The sequence below is a fragment of the Apus apus genome, chromosome 2, assembly GCF_020740795.1.
Source record: "Apus apus isolate bApuApu2 chromosome 2, bApuApu2.pri.cur, whole genome shotgun sequence".
In the NCBI taxonomy this organism is placed as follows: domain Eukaryota; kingdom Metazoa; phylum Chordata; class Aves; order Apodiformes; family Apodidae; genus Apus; species Apus apus.
In genome coordinates, this window is record NC_067283.1 from 112,562,223 (window position 1) to 112,582,681 (window position 20,459).

The 20,459-nt window shown below is 38.7% G+C and overlaps 1 protein-coding gene across 1 annotated transcript in view; it reads left to right on the forward strand.

Annotated features, from left to right (window-relative positions):
- The window catches only part of ASXL3 (ASXL transcriptional regulator 3), a 135,490-nt gene that overhangs the window by 87,117 nt on the left and 27,914 nt on the right, over positions 1-20,459 (forward strand). Inside the window, exon 9 of the mRNA XM_051611836.1 lies at positions 4,623-4,786. Coding sequence (XP_051467796.1) covers positions 4,623-4,786 — 164 coding nt within the window. The remainder of the gene's footprint in view (positions 1-4,622; positions 4,787-20,459) is intronic.

Here is a 20,459-nt window from a genome sequence, read left to right on the forward strand (position 1 = left end):
TACATTGCTGCCCTATTAGAAGTTAACCCTCTTTTCTTCATTTGCGTTATTCCATGTCATATAGAGATTTGGCACATCATCTTTAGTTGATTCTCTTTCTTTGGTTGATTTTCTTTCTTTGGTTGATTTTTTCTTCAGTGGAATCTTAATTATTTTGAAGTTACATCTCTTGAGGTTGTAGATACAGTTTGTAGTATTATTTTCTGGGTTTTTTAGCAAGATTCATAGATGATGATCTGTAATTAATGAAGTATTTTCTCTGAAGAGATGCTAAGAGTAAATTCTCAGTAGCTCCATGTGACAGCAGATTTTCCTGCTCTGCATGAAATATAATTGGAAATGTTCCCTAAGGAGCAGAAAATGTAGTGTTCAATAAGACTCTTGTCTTGGCTAAAGTAAAGTAGAATAATTACATAGATGTTTCTTTATCTATACAAAGGACTTTTTGCAGTCAGCATAGTGCTGCATCATTTAGAGAAGTATTTTGCAATTTGGCCATAGTGGAAAAGTTAACAAACAAGCTTTTTGTTGTGACTGGATCATCCTAAAAATTATTAAATATCTGCCTTTGTGATGATAAAATTATTCTTCTTTATTAATGATCCAGCCTAGTATTATATTTATAGGATCATAGAATGTCTTGGGTTGGACCTCTAAAGGTCATCTAGTCCAACCCCCCTACAGTAAGCAGGAATATCTCCAACTAGAACAGATTGCTCAGATTCCCTTCAAGCCTGACCTTGAATGTCTCCATGGGTAGGGCCTCCAACACCTCTCTAGACAACCTGTTCCAGTGATCCACCACCTTCATACTAAATAACTTTTTCCTAATCTCCAACCTAAATAAATCCTTCTCTAGCTTGAAACCATTTCCCCTTGTGCTATCGTTACATGCCCTAGTGAACAGGTCTTCCCCAGCCTTCTTACAGGTCCCTTTCAGGTATTGGAAGGTCGCTGTGAGGTCCCCCTGGAGTCTTCTCTTCTCCAGGCTGAACAGCCCCAACTCCCTCAGCCTGTCTTCATAAGACAAGTGCTTCAGTCCTCTGATCATTTTCATTGCCCTCCTCTGGACATGCTCCAACAGGTCCCTGTCCTTCTAGCATAGGGGGCTCCAGAGCTGGATGCAGCACTACATAAAATAGCTGTAAAATGGCTTGAACATGCTTCTTAAATATCATAGATTTGTTGTTAAATATGCTATTGCAAGTTCCTGGCAAGTTGTTTCCTACAAGCCTTATTGTGTCACAAGCCCCCTTTATAGTGTTTTTTGGTTTCTTATATGATCTTTCTGCAGATTGTTCATCAGTCACGCATGGATAGATAATTCTCTGTGTCAATCAAATAGCATTATTCCAAAATGAAAATATTTCTTTAGTATTACAACTTCTGCTATGCTAAGATATGTTCAACTTTAGATTATTTCCCATAACTTTTCTCTCTATATAGGACCGAGATACATAATTTCATACACACATACATCCCCATCCTCAGGTATTTCAGCAACTGTTGTCAAGTGATACCAAATGTAAAATGAATTAATTAAATTTTTTTGTGGATTTCAGAAAAAATCCTCTGGCCTTTTGGGATACCACACTTGGAATGCAGGGAACTTTGTGTAAGGTTTAAGGGTTTCTGTTCTTGTGCCTGCTGAAATTTTTCTCCTATAATATTACTTGGGATACTAATAGGAGAGTTGTTGAGCACCTTTGAGAAGAGGTCCAGTGTCCTATATAGTGCACTATGCAGTTCCAGACATTGCTGATTGTCCAAAAGTGCTGATCTCTCCAACATTCACTGCTTGTGATTTGTAGAATTTCTGAGCACCCATTGACTATGATGACTTCTTCCCATTTTAGTTAACTGATTCTGCCAACTATGTGATTCCTGTCCTTTTCTTATTCTGAGTTTTATACTGTGATATAGAACTATAGTGTTCCCTTTTGTTTCTTAGAAGAGACTAATCTCTTACTTTCTAAGGCTGTAAGCCTGAGTTTGTCTCTCATCTTTCAGGTTATATTTCTGATCTGGGCAATGACTCCCAAAAACTCTGGTAGCATCTATATAAGAATTCAAAATGTCTTTTTCTGTGGAAAACAATGTAAAAACCATTGGCATACATTTTGTCATAACTCTTCTCAGAGCCATACTCTAGTCATATTCCACAGAACTACTGCTTTCCATATTACTCTGAAATACTTTGCTAAAACTGATTACAAACTTGAGAGCTGCAGTATAGGTCCTAAACTAGCTGTAGGAATGGTGCAAGAGAAATAACTTGTTCTTCTGAACAGATTTTGGTTTTTTATGGTAGGGCTATGTTGGCTATCCACAGTGAACTACTGGCCTGTTGTCCTAGGAATAATATACACATTTCTTCCATGAGTTGATACTACCTCCATAGTAGCCTGCAAGCAGCAGCAGGTCAAATAAATCAGGAAACGTGTGACCAAGGCACAAAGGATTAGGTTTGATTTTCTGATACTGTCTGGAGCTTTTCACACTATAAAATACCTGCCACTGAAGAATGTTACTGACTTTGAAGTCATATATCTGCGTTTAGTTTGGATCATCTCTATGTGTATGTCCGTCCATAGGATATGATGCATTAGCTGGGGAAAATTATTACTCCAATTTGGAGTCACTAAGAAGATGGGGATGTTTATTCTGTATTGATTACAGAAAAGAGTATATATACAGGCATTAAAATCAGATACATCATACTACTTGTGTTACGCTTCGGGACTTTGTTCTTTTTGCATTTATATTTAGTGGGTGGAACAGATGGTGAAGACAGTTTATTGTGAAGCATTCATGAAAATGGGGACTTCTTCCATACAATTGTCCTTTATAACAGGACATTCATTTGTTTGTAATGGGGTCTTTGCTGTACTGAAATACAGTATTGTGGAAATATGTGTTGGAAAAGGTTATCGTGCGCTGAGTGCAAAGTAATCCTTGTCTCATTCAGTTCATATTGCCTGCTGAAAAGCAAAAGGAAATAGCAGGAATGTTAGTGGTAGGCTGTGGCTGAGGGCAGCTTTTAAAATGTACAAATCTGCTGCGTTTTCTTTAATTTGTACATTTTGTGGGTGAGGTTTTAGCTTTTCAGGGGAGACCACTATAGGCCTTCCAAGAAATTTAAAGTGTAATTGCATTTTTTTTATTAATGTTACTGTTAAATAGTTTGAAGTGTTTCAGAAGTTCCTAGTAATCAGTATGCCCAAATTCCCCCATTTGTAAAATACGTTTATTCTTCCTAACATTCAGTTATAATCCTTGCTGAGAGGTACCTTGTAAATGCTATAAGTCATCATTGCTTATTGCGGTAAGATGTTCTTTTCCATTTCTTTTTTAGAGATTCTGCTGGAGTTTGTCTATGATTTAGCTAATACCCCTTCTGTAGCATCTTGGAAATATTTGAAAGTACAACAGACCAAAACCTGGAGGAGTTTTGTGGGAGGGGTTGAAGCTTTTGAGTTTTTCCAGCCACCTGGACTACCCACTTCTTCCATTTTTATATTGAGTATCATATGTTAAGATAGAGAGGAAAAAAAGGACTGTAGCAATGTGTATATACCCTGAAACAGGAAACAGTAATTGCTTTTCAAGGAGCTTTAAAAAGTATCTTTTAAATATTATCCTAGAAATAATAACAAAATGAGACCAGGCAGGACCCTCCAGTGGTCATCTAATTTGTTCGTCAAATAGGGCAAAATCAGTTATACCCCTGTCATTCCTGACAGGTATATGTCTAACATTTTCCTAAAGATTTCTACTGATGGAGACTGTAATGCCTCCCTATGGATCTAATCTAGTGTCTCCCTGTCCTTGGTGGTTGAAAGCTCTCTTTTCTCAATACTTTCACAGAAATATTTCTTACTGTGCCAGAGTTAAAACCTGTTACCTTTGCTATCCACTGTGGACAGTAAGAAGAAATTGTTCTTTAATCCTGTGCATCAGCCATTTATGTGTTTCCCCTTCCCTCTGCTGAGTCTTTATCTGACTTGTACTCAGGTTTGTGTTTTAGCTCATAGACCCTGTTTTCTAAACTTCTGATAATTTCTGCTGCTGCCTTTTGTGTGTTGATCATTTTAGATCATAGGTTCTTAGAAAATTTTTGAAAAATGCATGTTTTCAGACACTAATTTAGCACATTAAATATTCTCATCTCTATGATCACTGTCTATTCACACAGGTAGTTTTTAGCAGGTGCTGTGTGACAAGTTATATAGGCCATAGAGCACTGCAGATGTGGAACATGGCGGAAGAGCAGCACTCTATGGTGATTGATTCACATCATCCTCATCAAGCAGTCTTTTGCTTGGAAATAGATGCTTGTAATTATGTTGATGACACGACAGGAAAATTTTCTGCTGCTGCTGTGTTGAGTTGGTCTGTTGAGCTGGAAGTAAGACAGCTGTGATGTTAACTGAAACATGGATCCTGTAAGAGCTCAAGAGAATATAAAAAAAGCTGTTAAGACACCTAGAAAAGGCTGTGTTTCTCTTAGAGCACCGTTTCTCTGGAGCTTACTGTATTATAAAATAAAAGCTAAAAACTTAAAACTAATTGCTTTTATTGTCTTACTTATGTTTAAAGTTGTTTCTGCTTATTTACTCCAGGACATTTGAAATGGACCAAAGCTGAGGATATTGACATAGAAACACCAGGATCTATTCTAGTCAACACTAACCTGAGGGCTTTAATAAATAAACACACATTTGCTTCTTTACCTCAGCATTTTCAACAATACCTCTTGCTTTTGCTTCCAGAAGTAGACAGACAGGTAAGTGGCAATATTGCAATGTTTCTTTCTTTAATGGAATTTTTTTACAATGCGTAAAGTGTGTTGCAGAGGCTGATTTGATTGACTAGAAATTGTTCCAGAAAAGAATAAGAAGAAAATTTTCCATAATTTCATAGGTAAAATTCTTAGCTGTAGAATTACTGTAAAGTTTATCTAAGCATAAACCAGCTCCTACTTTATTTTTTTTTTCTAAAAACTATGCAGCTTTCTGATTTGTCTAAGTGGAAACTGTCCAGCAGATCTTCCAAACTTGCCAAATCTCTTTTTTAGCTTTTCCTTCTGATGGTAGGTCAGTCTGACCTCAATACTGGGACAGATCATGGAGAGGCTCATCTTGAGTGAGCTCACACAGTAAGCACAGGGCATCCAGGGGATCAGGGGCAGTCAGCATGGGTTTATGAAAGGCAGATCTGGCTTGACATACCTGAACTCTTTTTGTGACCATGTGACCCACCTATTGGATGTGGGGAAGGCTCTGGACATTGTCTACCTAGACATTGGTAAGGCTTTGACACCATCTCCCACACCATTCTCCTGGAGAAGCTGGTGAATCATGGCACAGACAAGTGTACTCTTCACTGAGTAAAAAACTGGCTGGATGGCCAGGCCCAGAGAGTTGTGGTAAATGGTGTCAGATCTAGTTGGTGGCAGGTCACCAGTGGTGTCCCTCAGGGCTCAGTTTTGGAGCCAATTTTGTTCAATGCCATTATTGATTATCTGGATGAGGGGATTGAGTGCACCCTCAGTAAGTTTGCAGATGACACCAAATGGGGTGGGAGTGTTAATCTGCTAGAGGGTAGGAAGGCTCTACAGAGGGACCTGGACAGGCTGGATTGATGGGCCAAGGCCAGTTGTGTGAGGTTCAATAAGGCCAAGTGCTGGGTCCTGCATTTTGGTCACAACAACCCCAGGCAACACTACAGGGCTGGGAAAGAGTGGCTGGAGAGCTGCCCAGCAGAAAAGGACCTGGGGATGCTGTTGGACAGGCACAGGGACATGAACCAGCAGTGTGGCCAAGAAGGCCAACAGCATCCTAGCCTGTATCAGGAGTAGTGTGACCGGCAGGAGCAGGGAAGTGGTCATGCCCTGTACTCAGCACTGGTGAGGCCATGCCTTGAATACTGTGTTCAGTTCTGGACATGGAGTTGCTGGAGTGTGTCCGGAGAACAATCATACAAGGAGTGGCTGAGGGAACTTGGGGGTGTTTAGTTTGAAGAAAAGGAGGCTGAGGGGAGACCTCATTGCCCTCTACAACTACGTAAAAGGAGATTGTAGGGAGGTGGGTGTTAGCCTCTTCTCCCAAGTGAGTAATGATAGGACCAGAGGAAATGACCTGAACGGGAGGTTTAGATTGGATATTAGGAAGAATTTCTATACTGAAAGAGTGGTCAGGAACTGGAACAGCCTGCCCAGGGAGGTGGTTGAGTCACCATCCTTGGAGGTGTTCAAGAAATGTGTAGATGTGGCACTTCAGGGCATGCTCTAGTGGCCAAGGTTGTGGGGGGTTTTGTGGGTGCTTTTTTGGTGGAGTGTGTGTGATTTCTACTGCTTGGTTCTTTTTGTTTGGTTGGTTTGGTTTGTTTTTTTTGTGCTGATGGTTGGACTTGGTGATCTCAGAGGCCCTTTCCAACTATGACAATTCTGTTATGAAGATAAACTTCAAGAGTTTATTTACCTTGAGTCTCTTTTCATCTGTGTTCCTCCTAGGCACTCTGCCAGCAATGTCCAGGTCAATATCAGTCCTGTTAGTTTCTTCTCCTCCCCACCTTTTACACATGCCTACAAATGGAGCTGCTCAGCTCCAGTGCACTGACTCCATTCATTCACACCTTTTGTAAGTTCTTGTTCAGAGCTCATGGATGTAGGCTCATGTGGGTTTTTAACCACTTCTGTTGAGGAGAATAATTTGGAGAGTAACAGGATAGAAATAAGAGTTCAATTTCATGCTGTTTCCTGCAATGTTTGGTCCTCCTGCATTTGTTGCTTAGATTTCTGCCTTCTTAGAGCAAGAAAAAAAAGATCTTTCCAGCATGTCTAGCAGTTAAAATAGCAAAGAGAGCCCAAATTAATGTCATTTACACACTTGCCTCACTTCTGAATTTAAACAGTCTTACCAATTACAATATGGAATGTTCAGACAAATTAACTTGCCCAAATAAGGCATTATAATTTTGTTGCAGATGGTCAATATTCCTCTTTGTATGTAATAACTGGAGAATGCAGGTCACTTCAGTGGCTCATTAAAACCTGCATCCTAGATCAGTATGTGAAAAGCCATGGCTCCGTGGCATTTAATTTGAGACAAAAAGAGAAAGAAAAAATTGTGTTGATGTACATTTACTCATCCTCTTATGAAATTAGGTACTGTATGTTGTGGACTAGAATTATACACTCTGATAATGGAATATTTGAAAAAGGAAATTAAAACCAGAGCCATAGGAGAAACAATGTAAATGTATTCTTAAGCTCCCACAAGGCAAAGTCAGTATTGACAGATTTTAAGAGACCCTTTTTCCCTGCTGTAAAACAGATTTTAATGTAGTGCCCAGCAAATATTTTCCTGATAGTTTTTTTTTCTCCTTCTAGTTAATTTACCGGAAGAGATGAAAAAAAAAAATAAAATCTGCTAAGTAAAATAATGTTTTCTCTCCAGCTATCAAAGATCCCAGTGTTAATTCATTATTTTTCAAATACAGGAGCCTTTTATAGGAGTTTCTTACTTTAGATATTATTTTTAAGAATGGAGGCTCTAGAACTGACAGGCCGTTTACTTTCTTATCAGGGTTCTTAAAGCAGTTTTTTGCAAGAAAATCAAGACAATGTTTTTTTTCAGTTTAGTCGTACCTCACTAGTTAAAAGCAGTGCCTTTCTTTTAAATTTTTGTTTCAGAAAGTGTTCACATAGTGCATACATTGCAGGTGTTATTTGAAAGGCCCAGCACTACATATATGAACACTTATACTTTGCAAGTAAACTAGTCACAGAAAAGCAGTTTTATCATGAGATATTTACAGTTATCCTTCCACCTGTTGTCTTCTTACAGCTTTCTGTTGGTTTGTGTAGCAAACCATATTTAGTGTGCATCTGCAGATGACACCAAGCTAGGCAGGAGTGTTGATCTGCATGAGGATAGGGAGGCTCTACAGAGAGACTTGGATAGATTGGATTGTTGGGCTAATGTTAATGGTCTGGGCTTCAACAAGGCCAAGTGCCAGGTCCTGCACTTGGGCCACAATAACCCCAGGCAACGCTCCAGGCTTGGGGAAGTGTGGCTGGAAAGTGTCTGGCAGAAAAGGACCTGGGGGTTCTAATTGACAAGCGGCTGAATATGAGCCAGCAGTGTGCCCAGGTGGCCAAGAAAGCCAATGGCATCCTGGCTTGTATTAGAAATAGTGTGGCCAGCAGAAGGAGAGAGGTGATTGTCCCCCTGTGAGGGGGTGGTGAGGCCACACCTGGAGTTTTACGTCCAATTTTGGGCACCTCAATTCAAAAGACATATCAAGGTGCTGGAGCAAGTACAGAGGAGAGCAACGAAGCTGGTGAAGGGCCTAGAGGATAAATCTTATGAAGAATGCTTGAAGGAGCTGGGAATGTTTAGTTTGAGAAAGAGGAGGCTGAGGGGAGACCTCATCAGTCTCTACAACTACCTGAAAGGTCATTGTAGAGAGGTTGATGCTGGTCTTTTTTCACAGGAAGTCAGTGACAGAACAAGAGGGAACGGCTTCAAGCTGCAACAGGGTAGGTTTAGATTGGACATTAGGAAAAAATTCTTCACAGAGAGAATGGTTAGACATTGGCATAGGCTGCCCAGGGAGATGGTTGAGTCACCCTCCCTGGATGTGTTTAAGGGTCGTTTGGATGTGGTGTTGGTGGATCTGGTTTAGGGGAGAACTTTGTAGAGTAGGGATGATGGTTGGACTCGGTGATCCCAAGAGTCTTTTCCAACCTGAATAGTTCTATGATTCTATGATTCTATTTGGAAAGCAGAAGCCTCCATTCATCTCTGGAAGACCAATGAAAATGTTTGTCCTTTAAGTGTGATAGTTTGAGGATTCTCTTTGAGTGGGGAATGAAATAGGCCCAAATCTTCACCTTGAGGGGCCTTAGTAGAAAAAGAATTGCATCCCTTTTCTTGATATCTAGGATTACATCCTTGGCTATGCCTAACAGTTTCATCCCAGATACGAACTGAGGAAAGCAATTGAACTGGTATTTTCCTTCCTGTGGCAACTGGAAAATGCCAGTGTAGTGTTCAAGGATCAAGTGAGAGGAGAGAGGATTCCAGCCAAGGAGCTTTCGTGGGAGTCTCTGGTGTCCAGTCTCTGTTGTCTTGTTCCGACTGGACAATGCAAGGGTATTCAGTCTTCCTCTTTTATTTCTACAGTCTAAATCAAATGAGGCATCAGAGAAGCAAAAATGGTGTAAGACCATTCTTTGAGTTAGCTGCCAACCTCTGAGAGGTCAGTTTTGGTGTTTCATATTGTCCTTTCCTTGTTTTGTCTGAAAATTCCTACTCCTGCTCTTCTAGCTCTGAAGTGTTTCCTCCCTATCTGCTCCTCTGCAGTTGGCTGCTGCTGTCTTCTCCAGAGAACTCTGTATTGCTGTGTTGTCGTATGGTTACAGTATGTGAAGTACTGTAATGAATGGCACTATAAAAATCTAATAGAGTTACACTATTTGTGTATATATAGTGATCTGTGAAAGAAATTACTAATGAAGTGCAGTCTCATTTAGGCTGCATTAACTGCTCCACATAGGAAAGCCCTATGATGAATGATCTTTTGTCATTTCTGTCATAAACACCATTTTTCTGGGCGGTATAGCTCCTCCTCCTTCAATCGTACTGAGCTGAAACTCGTCATGCATATGTCAGTTTGAATAAGCAGTTTTAGAAACCATTAGTTAAGGGAGTTGAGGTTTTCTATTTTTGCATTCAAGTTGTTTTTTTTAAATAAATTACTTATCTCTCAACCCTGGTTAGCCTAATCTGTTCAAAATAGTTCAGGGCCAAGTCAAGAGGTTCATGGAATGTGTTTTCTGATTTTTCTTCTGTTTTCAAGTTTTGCGGTTGCTATCAGGGAGCCATGGGAGCTCCTTATGGAACAAGAGCTATGGGATCCCCTGGAACAAAGAGCTTTAGAGAGATGTCCCTGAATGGAAGAATTTGAGAACAACTTTGCTGATGTTGGTGCTGTCGTTTTTCCTACTCCAGCTAGACTTTTGACAAGGTGGAAGTGCAGCATCACTGTTTGGGTTTTTTCCCTTAGGAAAACATTAATTGTGTCATCAGTTATTCACACTTGAAATTGATTTCAGCTTGTATATTACATTTTATTTCAGTTGCAATGAAGGCTGTGTGTAATTTTCTGTATTTAAAATGCCTATAAATTTGGAGCAGGTTGACAGTTGTGGTAGATACATTTTATCAAGGATTTTATTTGCTTTCATCTAGGTTCAGAGTGACTTACGTGGACATTATTTAAGGAAAAAGCCGTGAGCCTGATGTGGCTGTTTAGCAGCCTGCTGCAAAGTGTTGCATCACTAAGTGCTAGGAAACTCATGTCTGAAATGTGAATGTCCAGATTTTCAGCTCTTTCTTAATCTATATGAACTCAAAGGCTCAGAAACCTTAAAGCTCAGCTGACACAGAAGCCTGTTGGGTCATCCTCCAGGATACTGAGCTAACTAAGCTGACAATAATAAAAACATATGAATATAGAAACTAGCAAAGTATTTTTCTTTTCAGCTCTAATTAGAACATTCTGCAGCTGAAGGACAATGGAATTTTCATCAAAGAAATACCTGCTTCTAGTATTAGTGCATCAAACTGATGATTACATGTAACAGAAGGCCTCCTGACCACCTCTCAGCAAATACTCATCTTCAAAGCAGGAAGTTTCTCTGTATCTAGATTGCTATACTGCATCAGTGCCTCTTTAAATATTAATTAAACATGTGTTGTGCAAGGATGAGTAACTGATCTATATGACAGGTTGTTGAAAAGGAATGGCAGCTGGCAATATCTTGTCTACACCAGCTTTCCTTGTTGCTGCTACTGGGGAGTCAAATCCTGCTATTAACACCTAGAATATGGGCAAAAGGAAGGGAAATACACCCATTGTAGTAAGGTTCTAAGAAGAGAAAGCGGTGCCTCGTCTGAATAGGAGCAGAAAGCTTTAGTGATTTTACACATCCTTAGAGAGCTGAACGAAATGTTCTTTCCTGAATGCTTTGAAAAAATGTGTCTTTCCAGACACTGCAAATGCTTAACTACTTTCTGATCTTTTAGAACTTAACTCCCTGTCCTGTGTTTTCTCTTCTGGCAATATTGGGTTCTTCTGGCCCTCTTGTGGTTTGCCCTGGCCTTTCACATAGGCTGGGAATTTCCTTCTGTCAAAACAAACACAAAGGACCTCAAAGCCTCCTCAGACCCATGTGTTAGGCTGCAGTGCCATTTTATCTGACAAAACCTGAGCATTTAAAGCAATAAAAACTATATCTTGTCTTAGCTTTACTTGTTTTATGAAAGAAATTTAGCAGTCTTATTTTCTGAATCAATCTACAGTTTATAGAAAGTTGAGGTCATTACTTAAAATCAAAAGTCTAAACTGAAATATTCTTAGGGAAATACTTAAGCCATGTAGTATTGCAGAAGTGCAGTAGTGAATATTTCAGGTTTAGAGTAAGCCAATCTAATAAAATGAAAAACATGATGTATAAGTCAAAAGATTCTAAAATTTGTCAAAAAACACCTTAATCTCTTTCTTTCCATTTTTAAATCAGTGAATCCCAAAATAATAACCATCTCTCTGGTCCATGCCAGTATTCTTGTTCTGTAATAACTTTACAGCATCCTCTCATTTTAAGGTCAGCATAGGTTCTGTGGTTCTGTCTTGGCCTACTCAATTTAGCTTGATGCTGACACATCCAGATTGATTATAGCACCTTGTATAGATTTCCTCTCACCTTGCATTGGAAAAAAGCACAGGTTGATCTCAGTTAGTGATTTTCTCTGTTCTGTTTAAAATAGTTGGAAGTAATTTTGGGGAGGCTATATGCAGACTTCCATTTCAAAACCTCTTTGCTTTCATGTGGTATGAATCAGCTTTAATATCTGTTCCTATGATTTGAGCAATGATAAAGAAAGGTAACTTTGGTTTGATGTGCACAAATTACTCCTACTCTCAAGCACATCAGTTTGAGTTCCGTAGTAGAGGGCAAGTAAAGAATAGTAAATAAAAGTCTTATGCTTATAAAAGACAAGGAGAGAGGTTTGGAATCTGCCATTCTGACACTTAGTACTTATTTTATTCTTTGTAATCAAAAGAATAAAATAAATACTATTTAGTAGGTATCTTACTGTTTATTAGTTTTATATTCAAAGAGAGTAAGCAAGGCTTTATTTTCACAGTTCATTCCTTGTAGCAGTGGAACCATCTTCCTGTTTGCTTTCTTAACTTCATCAGAACTTGAGGATTATATTTGCCATTTGCTGGACTTCTCCAGTGTTTTCTTTATTAGACATCATACTGCAGAAATTAGTCCTGTGTGTACTATTTGCTCCCAGGTTCATTTTACATTTCTCTCCATGGAATTATTGTATAGTAGTAGCTGAATGGTTATGTTAAGTTACTAGCTGCCTTTTCTGCTAATACTGGAGCCTTTCAGCTGTCCTTGTCAGTTCTCTATCATCAGTAGCTTTCAAATATTTATTATTATGTTCCTCTAAATGTTTGAGTTTTACATTGAAATAGTTTCAGGGTGATGACAAAAGCACTTAGTTCAGACAAGAACATTTGCAACAGAATGTTAATAGAATGTTAAATATAACATATGTCCTCTGCTCCTAAGCATATTTAAAAAGCTGTTAAATTGGCACCCCTGTGTGTTTAGTAATTGAAGGTCATTTTGTGACACATTTCTCCCTTTAACTGACGTTTTTTCTTTGGTTTTAATGGTTAATGCTGATAGCATGGTGGTGTTATAATGTGCTTTATTTGTACGTCTTTGTTAGGTACATCTTTTAATGTAGGTGCATTATAGACTAGATGGATGAAGAAATTCCAAAGCATTTCAGCTGGCTTTTCAATAAGGTTCTGGGGCTCAGATTCCTGAGCTCAGCTAGCCAGGGGTGTTCAGAGAGGTTACTGCTTGCGACTGGCCCCTCTTGTGCTGCAAGTTAATACCTTTTTTACCAAATGCAGCTGTGGGGATGATGTATCTGCACATTTCACAGTCATGTATTAATAACAAACATCAGTTTCACTTTACATGAGTTGAAGACTGAAAGACTTTACTTCAAAGTCCCTGTTGGCTTCAACTACAGGAATATTCTTTTAGGTTCCCTAGGGCAGTCCAGTAAGGCTTGCTGCAGTTGGATTGCAGTCTGGCTGCTGTGACTGATTCTTGTTTGTTTGCAGTAATCCATAGAGGTCCTCCTCAATGTCAGGACTTCGATATATGTGAATAAGAAGCTTTACATTTTTTATTAAGTGTCAGGTTTTTGTTTTTCTGCAGGCCTGGTCACTGTATTTCAGAAGTGTGAATCAGTGTTTTCCACCGTGTTGTATCCATGTTGAGTAAGCTCGTTTCATTTCTAAAGCCCTGGCTACAAGCTCTTGTCATGCTTAAAACATGCCTCACTTTTACAAACAAATGTTGTCGAGATGTTAGTAGAACTATTGCAATTCCTTATGTCTCTAGCAAGGCTCAACTCCGTTAGAACATCTAATAGGACACAGCAATGGTGCTGAGCCTGCTGAAAACTGAAAATACAAGAGCCAAAGCTGCAGCATAATTTTCCATAATTCCTTCTGCAGTGCGATGAGCCCTGCACTCATGGTTGTTTGAGTGATACAGACTAGTGAAACTTTTGTTCCACTCTCCTTCCTTCCAAGCAAGGTTTATAAAGCACAGTGCACAGCTGTTAGTGCTTTAAAAAAGAGGCTCTTGTATGCAACACCGGTTCCATTTACATTTGACAGAATTATTAGTACTTTAAAAAGTTAAATTGATAAAACACCTCCCTTCCAGTGCCTTTTTAAAAGATTTTGTGCTAGGAGCTGTGTTAGGAGAGTATAATATGTGGACAAAAATGGTAACATATGGACACAAGTGACTGCCATGCTTCAAATTATGTGGCTATTAAGGATGCATTGCACTACTGCAGTGTGCAGTGTTTCAGCTGCTGCAAAGTACTAATAATTAAATTATATGAGTTGGTCTGCAGTGCCTCCAGTGTTGCCACTGTAGGGCTGCCTTGGAATTAGATGCAGAACAGAACATTCCTTGCAATTCTGTATCTGAAGACAGCCAAGGGCTTGAAAAAAGATGTTGGATGCAGGTGCAGTAAAAAAAAAAAAAAAAAAAAAAAGAGCAAGCAGAAGTGATTCATCTAAGTTTCTGCTACAATCTCTCTCCCTCTCTTCACACTTTCTTCCACCTTCTTCCTCCCTCTCTTTCCTCTCTTTCTCCCCCTTTCTCCCTCTCTTTTCAGTATATTTGTTTTGCTTAAATGGAAAGGAAAATGAGGTTGAGAGTTCTTTTCCTAATTATTTGAGAATATTGCTATTCTTTGAATTATTTAAACTCGACTTTCCTTTAGCTTGCTCTCTTTTGTGTTAAGGACACACAGTCTTTGGGGTGTGTTTTTTTTTTGCATGTGGGTGCAATGTTTAATGCCTAGAGAAAAGGAACTGGATACAGGGTTTTCATTTATGATACTCATCAAAAATGACTGACTAATTTTAGATGTTCATATGTGACATCCCCTCACATTCTGCTTATTGGGGTCAAAGGCATATGCCATATTTTTATCAAAAACTAGATTAATAGACCCTGGCTGTTTAAACCTCTCTTTCTGCACCTTCTTCAACATAAAAGCATTGTTGGATAATTTAATAATGTTTTACTTTCTCACAGTCTCCAAGTATCATTTTTTAAAATTATTTTCATATGTGCCTGCCTTGATCACAGTCTATATATGTTTTCTGTTTTACCTTTTATTTCTACACTCATGTGCCTCTTCTAGTACCTTTATAAATACTGTCACATGTTCTGACATGCTTGGGATTGGTACTTGTATGATGGATGTAATGGAAAAATAAATTTTAATTGTAATTTCTGCAACTTGAATGGACTTAGAAGGTACTTTTTTCTACATATTCTGGTTTTCCTTATATTTTACTTGTTTTTTCCTTCATTTTAAAAGATACTTTATCTTTTCATTTTGTCAGATTTATTGCTCTTAAATTCTTCATTCAATTTTTTGCATCTAAACTCAACCAGATTGGATTCTATTGTCTTTTTTTGACACTACAGTGTATCAGAATGAATATAGCTATCCTACTTGTCTTCTTGATTTAGACAAGGTCTAAATTAACAAGTCACATTTCATTTTGAAAACATATGTTTGCAATTCTTCAGTCTTACTCGGCGTATTTCCCACTTTAGTGAAGATGGAAAATGTCTTTGTTTCTTTCTTTAAAAGCCTCTTCTTCCTTTTCTCCTCTTGACTGAAGCAATTATTCTTATAGTAGTAGATATTTTCTTTTTCATCCTTTGATGCTTTACATCTAAGTTTAGTCTGGTTATTTTTTAAAGGATCAAGTAATATTTAGAATTACTTTCACCATCTGTCTTTAGAGTCTGTCTTTTTCATTTTGTATTCAAGGACAAACTGTTCATGTTATGTTGATGATCAGCTGGTGTTGACAAGAGTTTTTCTTATAAGGTTTGATAACTTTGTAATCAGGACTAAGTAAAATTCAGCCGTATTCTAGGTCAAGTTACACTCTACTGAGAAAAGGTGAGACCCATAGAAGAGAGATTATACAGAGTGAACATGAGCCTTTGAGTTGTGTTACAAAAGAATTGCTGTGAGAGACTGTTTAAGCTTTCCATGTCACCTGCCTAAAACGTGAAGTTGGGATGGCTGAGTTTGCTGTAGTGAGAGAAGCTCTTAAATCAGACCCATGTATTGCTGTCTACTCTGTTCCTTTGTGTTCAATGTGTCTGTCTTATTATTCATGTACTTCTCAGCTTTACTGTAACTGTTTTGTGGTCACAACAGCACAAAGGTCCTGATAGTTGCATCTTGTCAGAAGCAATTTTCTTATACTCCTGTTTACCTACTTCAAACCCTGAACGTCTTCCATTGTTGTCTTTAAATACATGGAAACTGTTTTGAGAAAGGATAGGGTTTTTTTTCCACAAAATCATAGCCCTGTTAGTAAATGTGGGCATGAGTTTTTTTGTGTTTGAGATGAGCCTCTAAGTATTCCTTCAGGAAAAGAAACAGTTGCTATCCTTTTGTCCCTGTGTTTTTTGGCAAGCCCTGTCTGTTTTTTTAAATGTTCTTTAGCTTCCCAACTGCACTGCTTCCACATTCCTACCATCTGTGTCCTGAAGACCTGAAATCAACATTTTATATTACACTTGGTAATTACCAACTCCTTTACTATATATTACCCTCACTTTTTGTGCTTCTCTCCAACATGATACTGTGTGTTTCTCTGCATGTGTTTATTTTCCCTTTTTTTATGTATATGAAAAGCACTGACAAAAATTTGCTTCAGTTGAGAAAAGATAGGCAGAGAAGACAAGGGTCATGGTTGCCCTTAAGGGGAGCAAGATATGTGTTTGAAGGCCTTCTAAAGGGTGGATTACATCTAGGTACTGGGAGATTGTAGAAAGACAGATCTCTTCTTGGAGGCACATGGTAATAGCATTAGAAGTGATGGAAGCTGAAAAATGGAAATTCTGATTTTATTATCAAGAAAAATATTTCCTCAGCAAGAGTGGGTAAGCACTGGAAGAAGTTGTCCACAGAGGCACAGGCTTTCAATATGGTTCATTCTGGTTCTGCAGATTAATGAAAAGCTTGTACTTTAAGATGATAGGTTCCTGTCTCTTTTTTTTTTTTTTTCCCCTACATTGACATAATATGCAAGGCTCTACTTTGCCCTAGCATCCAATTTACAGGATTCTTAATTTCTTGAATCAAACCTGAGCAGCTAATAATATAATAATGTATTGAAATCCGCTGGTTTTATTTTTCTGTTGACTATGTGGCAGCTTCCTTTAGGGATGTTCTTATTTTGCTGTTCTCAGCTTTCCTGCTTGGGCCCCTCACAAAGTTCTTTTTCAGGACCTGATGGTGCCACTAGTTTGTCCCCATATAGTTCCTGATTCTGGATCTTCAGATTGTGGCTGCCTGCAAGTTCTGAGGGAATTATAAATTATCTGTCACACCTACAGGTACTTCCTGTGGATTCTTGAGCTCTGCCTTTTTCTGGCCATTCCCTAACCATGTGAGGTTTATGCAAAAGTCCAGAGGTAATCTAGTACTGAGGAGTTCTGTAATGAGGCAGTCTAAGCTAGAAATTGAAGCTTAATGGTGGCAGTGGGGCTTTAGTGTAGGAAAACACACACCATTTTGCACTGGAAATAACAATGTGGGTTATTCCACTGCTAGTTTCTAACTGAGATTTTATATGGTCATGATCAGGGACAGCTCAGTGGAAACATCTGCTTTAATGAAAATACCCTTTCATTAAATAAGTAATACTAAGTCATCACCTTGAATATTAAGCAGGGCCAGTTCACTTTAAAAGCTGTGGGAAGAATCCAGAGAAGGGCACCAAAATGTACATGAGCCATAAAAAAAAATCCAAATAAAAATACCTGGATTTGGGCTTTTTAATCTACCAAAACCAAACTAAATGGAAAGACCAGCAACTTTAATAACAGTCAAGTGCTGTATTTCATAACATAGGCAACTAACCCATGGAAGTCTTTTATATACTAAAAGTTAGTATTGGTTGCTGGCAGATGTATTAAATGGACTGAAATTTTTATGGATAACAATAATCCCCTTTTTCAGTCTTATGCCAGCTAAGCTAAACAGAAATAGAAATGTTTTATTGGATAGCTTTCCTTGTAATTGGCTTTTATGGGATCTTTCATAAGCTTTATCTGTGATCTCTTCCTTGCAATTATCACGGGTTAATTCAACCTGATACTGTTACCCTGTGGTACCACTCTCCTATTTACTGACTGCTGAAAAATATAGTACCTTTGCTTTATGTTGAATTGTGTAGCAGAAACACTATCATGAGAAAGGTAGCCATTGTTTAACAGAACTTAGAGGGAGTTTTGTGACAACTACAGCTGCTTTTCCTTTTCTTACCCAAGCACATTCACACTCATTCTCTATTATAGACTTGCCAACTCTTAGAGCATCCTGTTAGTTTGGTCCCATTTATCACAATCTCTTTGAGTGGTAGTTGTATAAGTGTAAAAATGACTTTTACTTAGGTAATGGCATACTTGAACAGTCAGCAGTATTCTGTAGGAAATGGAGAAAGTCCCTCAATGATTTTCATGCTAGAAATGCATGCAAATTCACTTAAATGTATTTTTCAAATGGATAAAATTTAAGTTTTATAATTGCCTAATATTACTTGACAGGGAGAGCTGTAGCTGTGGAGAACTCCTTGACATAATTGGTTCCCAGGTCATTAGCCAAAGTAATGAACAGGAGAATCATTGTTTTGCTTTATTATGTAGAATTCAGGCTTATATAAGCGCAAGAAGATCTTGTTAGAATGTCTGAAGAATGTGTCAGTCAGACATTAAACAGTCCAGAGACTGACAAGAGCACATACAGTAATAAGGTCTGTTCCCCTTTTTAGTGCCTGGTCCAATTTGTGATGGTAACATTTTATTTTTCTGTAAAAAATTTGTATGGCCTTAAAACACTACTCTTCAGCCATTCTGTATTTCCCAGTGATATTATCTGGTTCTTGGGCTAATGAGAAGTCTGTTTGACAGGGATGTCACACTGAGCCTCAAGAGCAGAAAGTAATTTGTCTTTTCATAGAATCGTTCAGGTTGGAAAAGACCTGTAAGATCATCCAGTCCAACCTTTAACCTAACTCTGCTAACCTACCAGCCCACTGCTAAACCTTGTCCCTAAGCACCGTATCTGTATGATTTTTTAACACATTCAGGGATGATGATTCAAACACTTCCCTGGTCATCCTGTTCCGGGGCTTAATAACCCTCTCTGTAAAGAAGTTTTTCCTGACATCCAACCTAAACCTCCCCTGGCATAACTTGAAGCCATTTCCTCTTGTGTTATCACTAGTTACTAGTGAGAAGAGACTGACCCTCACCTGGCTACAACCGTCTTTCAGGTAGCTGTAGAGACCAATAAGATCTCCCTTCAGCCTCCTCTTCTTCAGACTAAACATCCCCAGTTCTCTGGGCTGCTCCTTGTTGGGTTTGTTTTTCAGACCCTTCACCAGCTTTGTTGCCCTTCTTTGGACCCGCTCCAGCACCAAAATGTCTCTTCTGTGCCCAAAACTGAACACAGTACTTGAGGTGCAGCCTCACTAGTGCCCAGTACAGGGGGATGATCACTTCTCTACTCCTGCTGGCCACACTACTTCTGATGCAGGCCAGATTATGCCTCAAGCTATCAACTGCTAGCAAAGGAGTTGATGATGAGTGAGTAAGGCTCATTCCAGCCATCATGAAGCATAATTGTGGTGGCTGACACCACATGTTTGCCCTTGAGAAAGAAAACTGAGTGTCTGCAATACAAGCAGAACCAGAGGACAGTGCAATGCTCCATTCTATGACATCCATTTAAGATTGTTTGGAACTAATTGCAATCTAAGGTTCAAATCACATGCTGGAAATGCTGAGCCATTAGCTGAGAAATCACAGTGTTTATGAAGGTCATTCACTCCAAATAAACAGTTGGTTCAGATATGAATCATGAGCTGTGGTCAGTTACACTAGAGCACATAGAGCACTCCATTGGAAGGGCATTAAGAGGCTAGAGGCCTCTGCCTTGAAGACATAATGCCAGGACTGACTTTAGCACCTTTATTTTAAAAAAAGGAGGTTGGCAGTTGGTCAGAGGAGAAATAAATGCATGCAAGAGCCCTTTTAAAGTTTTCTTTTTAGTGGTGGTGTAATAGCTGGCAATATAACTATCCTTTAGCTTAGTAAATGTTGAAACTCTGTTACAAATTCATTTTAAAATTGCTTTAGCATCTTTTATATCTTGACATGGAAAATACACAAAGAAAGGACAATCTATCTAGTCTTCTCTACACTAAGGCAGAATCAACAGTGTCTGTTTTTCTTGGTAGATACTGTCTAAAAGGTTTTCTGGCTGTTCAGTGATGGGAGAATTCACAGCTTCTCCAAGTAAGTTTAGTGATTGTTTTCACTGTTAGAACATTTCCTCTTCTCTGTCTAATCTGAACCTGTTCCCCACACTCTTGCTGCAATTCTGTTATTCTTTGTTAAGTTCTGCATCTCCATGGCAAGCATGGAGATTACTGTGCTTATTTTGCAATAGCCCTCAAACCTGATGGTAGTAACCATTCTGCATCTCCTTGTTTCTTTCTTTTGAGAAGCAGCCATTAGTAATGCATTTTTGCAGATCTAGGACCTAAAATCTATGCTCAGCCTCATTTCTCTCCTTTTGTCTTTATACCAGTTCTGAGTTGCAACAATCAAAATTGAGCGTATTACTCCAGCTCAAGTGCTAAGTAACGCCAAGGAGAGCAGAAGTGACTTCTGTGTTTCTACACAGTGCTCCCATTTATAACTTCTGGTGTTGTGCTCACCTTTG